Genomic DNA, 7829 nt, shown 5'->3' on the forward strand with positions numbered 1-7829 from the left:
AAATCGCAATCGTTCAGGGCACATACAGGCAAATAAAACAATCTAAATAGCATATCACAGCACTACAAAGATACTCGGGTTACAAATACAATATTTTGTTAGTGATACTGAGACCGTAGTATGTGAGATATTTCTAAAGTAGAGAACTTGCATTGTATTCTGTGTTATGAGCGGTGCAAATAATTCAATTAGTTGTCATAAGTGAATAAAAAAAAAAATAAAATATTATATGAGAAATGTTATTGAAATATTTGTAGGGAAGTATTTAATCAATTGTATCTTATCTACTTAAACTTTAAGCAAGACATATTTACGGGTAATAAGTTAAAATAAAATAATTTATAAATCTTTATTTCGAAAGCAAAAATAAATATATTTTTATTATAGTAAAGTTATAACAATCACTCTCAAGCTAGTAAATCTACTTTGAATCTAGATTTAACAATCAAAAAGGCCACCAAATAACTCGCAGACAACTACTTTATTGCACTTATTATAGTCAACGGCATTTACAACAAATGACAGAAACAGATATGCCACTGCTAAGCTCAACAAATATCTATTTAGTCGAAACTGAAATCTGTAAACTGAAAACTGAAAACTTGATCGGGATTGCTTACACATCAACAAGATCCACACATGATGTAGCAAAAACACGCATAGAATGGAATACAACTGAATGACCTTAAAATGTCTGGATTAAATAGTGTGAAGGTATGAGTGAAGGTATTGCTAAAAATAAGACATAGAACCAGAAAAAATTTCGCAGGATCGATAACGTTATCTAAAACAGAGCAAGCACAGCGAAAGCTGAATATGATGATGATGAGAACGAAAGCTTGGCTGGACGCATATGTATTGAAACCCGTAGCAGTAAAAACTAAGCTCCTGCTCCTGACAAGCGGACATATCTAAACTGAAATTGAGATGATAGTTTAGAAAAACACCCTAAGCACACAAAAAGCAGCTAAGTACCTAGGTGACAGATTAGATTCAAAGCTAACCTACTTAGCACAAACATATGTTAACTGGCGGTAGAAAAAGCCGGCAAGGCAACAGCATCGCTAAATCGATTGATGGCAAACGTGGATGGGTCCATGCAAAACAAGCGAAACCTTTTGATGTCAGTTGTAGACTCGATTCCTTTATACGACATTTTAGCTGATGCGCTAAATGCAAAATGTCACAGGAAAAAATACTCAGCAGCTCAGCGACTAGCAGTACTTAGAGTAACTGCTGTCTACCGCACAAAACTGAAGCTACGGTGTTAGTGATTAGTGGGAACATATCAATCAACTGCCTAGCTCAAGAAAAGAAAAGTTGTTGGGCAGTGATACAAAACAACGAAAACATCAACTAGAAGCTAGAAGACTAACACTACAGTTTCGGTAAGAACAATGGTGAGCAGATACACACTGCAGCTAGACAGCAAAATTGATTACTGACATAAATGCGTGGACGAGTAGAAAATTTGACGAAATTAACTATTAATGCTGTCAGGACTTGGTTATTTTCGTAAATACCTCCATGAAATTGGGAAGACAACAGATCCCAGTTGTATATATGTAACGATGCTGGCGAAGACGACGCCAACCACATGAACTCCACTGCTAACAATGACAGTAAGCGCTCAAAGGTAATGTCGGAGAATGCACTGCAAAAAATATTGTATATAAAATGCTACAAAACGAAGAGGCCTGGAACGCTGTAGGGATATTCGCTGAGCACTTGGTAAGAACCAAAAAGATATTTTTCAACGCAGAAAAGCGTAAGTAAGATTAGATGATGCGGAAGTCTTGACGCAGGCTATTAGCAAACAATGAAGATAGGAAGAAGTCAAGAAAAACAGGAATTTTTTCAAAGTAATACAAAAGTGTTCCCAGAGAGGTGTGCCTGATGAAGAGGTATGGTGTTTTAGTCGGTAAGGCTCCAGTACACCGGTACTATAAAGAGGGTATTGTCGGCCCATGACAGGTATTTCACACACCTTATAGCCACAAAAAAAAATTATTCCTTTAATTACTATTATTATAATTATTACTAACATTACTATAATACTATTATTACTATTATTACTATAATTAGTATTGTGACTGCTATCTCTTATTACTGTTATTATTATTACTACAACTTCTACTATAACTGTCTTAACAGCTCTTACTACTACTTCTGTTATAACAACTAGGTATTAAGATACTTCCATTTTATTATAAAGAACAACATAAACTGAACTTAGCTTATTCGCCGCAGAGGGTAGCATATGCCTTAAATAAAAAATTTCAATTTTTAAAAGTGACTTGGTCTACAAACTGGTAAAGTCGAACCTATTCGAAATAAAATCTTTTGCCAAAAATACTTTTTGGTAATATTTAAGAGTTAAGACAACATAATTTATGACTACGAAGTAAGCAAAACAAAAGGGATTCCGAAAGGTATGGGATGGGGAAAACTTTTGCTAATTTGCGGTAATGTTAATGCTGAACTTTGCACAAAATTACTGAAGTTGTCTCCATTATTTCTGCACGGAACATTGCTGTTGTTGTTGTTATTGTTTTCGTTGTGACTGTTTTGCTACAGACGCAAAGTCTTGTCGCAAAGTGTTAAGGTGGAAATAAATGACACACTTGTACAAACAACTTATGAAAAAAAAAAAAATTTGGATTAAGTTTAAAAATTTATTCCGTATTCTCCCCTGCTACACAGACTGCGGAAACTTATGCAGGGAAAGGCTGTGTTTTAAGCCTTTAAGTCCGAACAAATTAAATAATTTTTTTTTTTTATTGAAAATATGCGCAATTTTCTATTCTGATATATTTGAGTCGCAGGTGCAAGTTTCAGCTCGACCGGGATTTGTTGTGGTTCACAGTTAATTACCGGAGTTTCGCAGTACCTAACTTTCCACTTAGTACTGCACATTACTAATTCATTGCACTCATATGCTTTACTGCAAAAGTTTTGAGCCCCTGTAGATACTTAACATTCTTAGTATTTGCCAAGTCCTACAACTCTAACTACAATAAATTTTTATAATTTCGCTTATGGAAAAAAAAGAGTCAAAAATTTCATTTGAATTATGCATTTTGTTATGAATGGTGGCATTAGAAACGTCAAAACTATGCAAAATATTTTGCAAAAACGGGGAAATTAATTTTTAAGTGCTGCCAGTAAACTTTTCTAACTTTCTCTACTCGCTAGGTAATGAATTTTCTGACGCCTTCTAAATTCTCTAAATTCGTTTGTTCACACCAAAAACAATGTTGGCTTTGAAGTGGAAGAGTTTCTTTAATAATCTACATTTTCCATAAATAAAAAACTTTGACTCAGACCCATATACACCATATATGTATGGTAAAATTTATTAATTAATTTGTAGAGGTATATGTTAAACAAAATGATTAAGTTTACTCAATATTGGATTGGACAAAAAGTATTCGGCGTTTATTTATTCACTTGATTTAAAGCTGTAATTATAGTTTAAAACAATCAATAATAGTTAACAATTCCTTTTTTTTTTTTTGATAATATAGTTGTTGTTGTTGAAACCCGCCGGGACCTGAAAGCAGATAACATGAAAGGATTACAAGACGAATATATGGGATAAGGAATGGAAAAGGTGGAAGTGAGTGTTGGGATGAAGGAAGGGGGAGGGGTGGGAATAATTTAAAACTAACCAGGATCCAGTCGAAGAAACCTAGCTACTTCAAGGGGACGAGTCCAAAGGTCGATTGGACTTAAATTGGTGTGCGCGTTGGGGCAAGAAAACAGATGGGCGACAGAAACAAAGGGACTTCACAATTAATATAGTAGAATATCATGGTTAATGTATTATATATGTAGTTTGTGAACTTGTATTGGAAAATAAAAGTGAAAATTTTGAAAATAATCCGATATATTTTGTAAATTGTACTACAACAAACGAAGGAATATGACACAAGAATCTGAATGGGTTTGTGTTATTTATTTGAAGGACACTATATCACAATCAACTATTAGAAAATTGTTCCCTTGATTTCGTTCTGGAACTACGGATTTGATAAGTTTGTCGTTCTGTTCGACATATTCTAAAAAAAGTGAACAAAATTAAGTTCTAGAAGCCTAGCATATGACAAAGTAAGTGAATATTATAAAAGTGTTTTACAAAAAAAAATTTATGATAAGATAAAATTTTTTAACTTTTGTGCTTCATGAATTCTGAGAAAAAAGTTAAATAGACAATTCTCTCTCCATGAATCACAGCTGAAACGAAACTAAATCGACCCACATTTAAAGAATAGATATGGGACGAAAAAGTTATAGTAGAATATGATATCGATTAAAAAAATATAGACCGACAAACGGTTGCGCAAAGCCATTCGTATTGTGTTCTTTTCTTCGTCGGGAGTTGTACCTCAGAGGAAAATTATTTTAGGGAGGGGTCTTTTTCAAACAAGTACTATTTCCTTTTCTTTGTCGAGATGATTATTTCGGGGAGGGGTCATGTTTAAGCTATGCATGCCGTATTCCTTCTATAAAACCTGTATTCAGTTCCACATTCCATTCATAATGTTTTGATGTTTCATAAACAGTATTTCTGCGATACTTTTTTTGTACCGTAGAGATTCCAGTTTCTACTGTTTTTGTCATTATCTTTTCTCTATAAAGTTAGGAAATAAATATCAAAACTCATATTTTTAATATGCAGTACGTCTACTATAAATTTGGCAAAGATAATCCAGTTCATTGGAATCAAATTTCCTCGTTTTTGGAATAAAGTTTTAAACTACAAGTGGCCCGATCATCTTCTAAGTTCAATTCTTTTTCTGTTCTCTTACTACAATCGAAAAAGGTGTGCTCTGTCTAGTTTACACCTGCATTCTCATATATGCAAGCTAGGCTTCAGATTTTTCCCTTTCTATTTAAATATCTTTTAAGTACCCATCTTTGGATATAAGCAATGTAATATAATAATTGATCGGTGATGATACCATCGATAAGTTTGGGCACTTATCTTGCTATTCAGTATCTGTGGCTTTCATTATCCACAACTTTGTTGTCAAATTAAGAAATTTAAACAATAATAGTTTTAAATAGTAAATATACGTCTACCCAGGTAATTTTAATAAAATTATTGTAATAAACAATTTTTTGTATGCTATTTTAATATATCAATTGAGAGCTAAATACTAAATACAAGATTTGAGAGTAAGTGCACATACACCCAAAATAATGAAAGATATAAAAATAATGTTATATAAATATAATTTTAAATAGAATTGTTTAGTTCTATGGGAACAATGCCGTTTGTACTGTGCATATGAAACTATTTTATTGGATTATTATTAAATTAAAGAACATACAATAAAACTCAATTGTCACAATGATATTTTGAAAACAGGAACAGTCACTCGTTGACAATTGAACATGACGGTTTAAAATAAGTTTTTTTTTTCAAATTTTTAACAATATATTCACACGAGATAATAAAATGAAAATGAAAACATTAATAAGTGAAAATTGACTGAAATTATTTTGCAAAGTGAAATATAAATTAATATAAAATTAATAAATTTTAACTTTATTATATAAAATTTAAATAATTAAATCAAAAATGATTTTTCGGTCTCATATCTTGTACGCATTTTCCTTGCTCCTGAGTGAAATTGTTTTTAGTTTCCCACACAACAGTGATGAGATAATTATGGTGGAAGAGATAGTACATTATACTGATGGTATAAAAAATTCATCAGCAACGCTTATTACGCTTGACGAGAGTAATGACGATAATGAATCCGTGATGGATACAGCTGATGATTTGATTTTCCTAACAAAACAGCCACATCAACGTACGCAACAGCAGGAGCAGGAGCAGCAGCAACAACAGCAACAACAGCAACAGCATTCAACTGAGGTTTATCATCAAATTGATTTGTTAACATCCGACGAAGAGGAATCATTAACATCGGTTTCATCTTCAGCATCAGATTCAGTGGAACACGAGGATGGTCCACCGCGTGAAATTGAATTACGCAGAGACCACGCCTATACACATACAACACCCATTAACATGAGTGACTTTGTGGCATTAATACCCGTTGCGGAGGTTAAAGCAATTGCTGCCAATTACTATCGTAACGATCCGGAAGTGCAACGTGCCTATGCATTTTTGAATAGTCGTGATTTTGCAGCGCTTAAGCAGCATATTACCGATATACCGGAAACGGCGGCATTTTTAACATACTTAAATAATAGTGGTTTAGATGTAGTGGGCTTTTTATACGCATTAACGAACCTAACCTGTAATACCATGGATGATGGTATAAATGTAAATGTGGCCAACATACAAAACGAATACAAAATGGCGGCAGGAAATGGTAAGTTGGTTAACATAATGGCGATTATATTTGACTACATTTGGTTAAAAAGCATTTCAAATCATTATTAGTGCGAAACTCCAGTTGGTAAATGCAAGAAGTAACTAATGAATATTAATTTGTGTGCGCAGTGGTAAAACACAGAATACTTTTTAAAATAATTTTAATAAAATAAAAATATTTCTAATTGAGTATGCATTTTATTCAATTATCTAATATATTTTTACATAGACATACCGTTTATTTTATATATTATTTTCGACCTTATCATTTCTGTGATTATTTAATTTTATATTATTTTGTATGAATATGACTTGAATATTGGAATGAAAATCGGTTTCATCTGTTAACCCTTTTTTCGTGTTGAATTTCCGTTCCTTAACTAATCAAAAACCCTAAAAGAATTCATCTTTTAACTAAATACTTTTGCACTTAAATAAAAGATAAATAGTTAACGACAAAAACAAATATATTTAATTATTCTACCGATTGTTAAACATTATCATCCAAATAAGTAGCATAAATTCGAATACATAGTTAGGAGTCTCGGAAAAACTTAACACCTATTCATCAAGTAAATAAGACAACACACTTATAATAAACATTTTATAACATTTTAAAAGATTTCTGTATAACATAGATGCTTTATAACAGTTTTCTGTACTCTGTAAATCTGATTATGGCTTGAAACTTAAACGTAGGCTCAATAAAAAAATAAATAGTTAGTCAATTGTAGTCGTAATCTTTTTTAAAAAATTTAAATGGTTTTGAAAAAAGATACCAAAATATTCAATTCTAATCTATATTCTGAGTACAGAAACTATGAAATTTCCCTTAAAATGACTATCGATCATATTCTAAACATCGAAATAAAGCAGAAATTATTAATATAAACAATAGTGGAGTTTTATAAACTCAACTAAATCGCCATTATATACACAAAGTAATAAAAAAGAATAAATATAATCTGTGCATTATTCAAAAGTCAAAAAAGAATCCTTAAAATGCAATAAACAACTTATATTACGGTGGAAGATAATGTTACAATTATTGACTAAAGTATAATCAGAAATCAATTACTCTCCGATTACTTCATACTAAAGATGATTCATCTATCCAACGTAGTTGTTTATCGAACACATACGTAGTATTTAAATAATTTTTTAAAAATAGACATTAAGATGTTTTTAAGTTACAATCACTTTCAATATGTATTCAAAAAGTAACCAGAATTTTGTATAATGATTCAAGTGCGTTTTTGTGTATTGGTTGCCTTGCCAATACAATGCACTTACCCATTGAAGCAATGAGAAAGTGCTGGACTATAATTCTTGGAAAGCCTTTGTTTGAAAACCCCCCAGCAACTGATACCGCAAACCTCACAACATTCTTAAAGAAAAAAAAACTTAATAATATGGTTGCTCTTCAACAAGGAATTCACGTATTATAAAGAAACTCTCTTGAAAGAATGAATTCTAG

The 7829-nt window shown here is 31.8% G+C and overlaps 1 protein-coding gene across 1 annotated transcript in view; it reads right to left on the bottom strand.

The window, feature by feature from the left end:
* The window catches only part of LOC119674181 (probable serine/threonine-protein kinase DDB_G0272282), a 17434-nt gene extending 12811 nt beyond the window's left edge, over nt 1–4623 (bottom strand). Inside the window, exon 1 of the mRNA XM_038085305.1 lies at nt 4515–4623. Coding sequence (XP_037941233.1) covers nt 4515–4623 — 109 coding nt within the window. The remainder of the gene's footprint in view (nt 1–4514) is intronic.
* Nucleotides 4624–7829: the final 3206 nt, after the last annotated feature.

The sequence above is a fragment of the Teleopsis dalmanni genome, chromosome 2 (genome assembly GCF_002237135.1).
Source record: "Teleopsis dalmanni isolate 2A chromosome 2, ASM223713v2, whole genome shotgun sequence".
Classification (NCBI taxonomy): domain Eukaryota; kingdom Metazoa; phylum Arthropoda; class Insecta; order Diptera; family Diopsidae; genus Teleopsis; species Teleopsis dalmanni.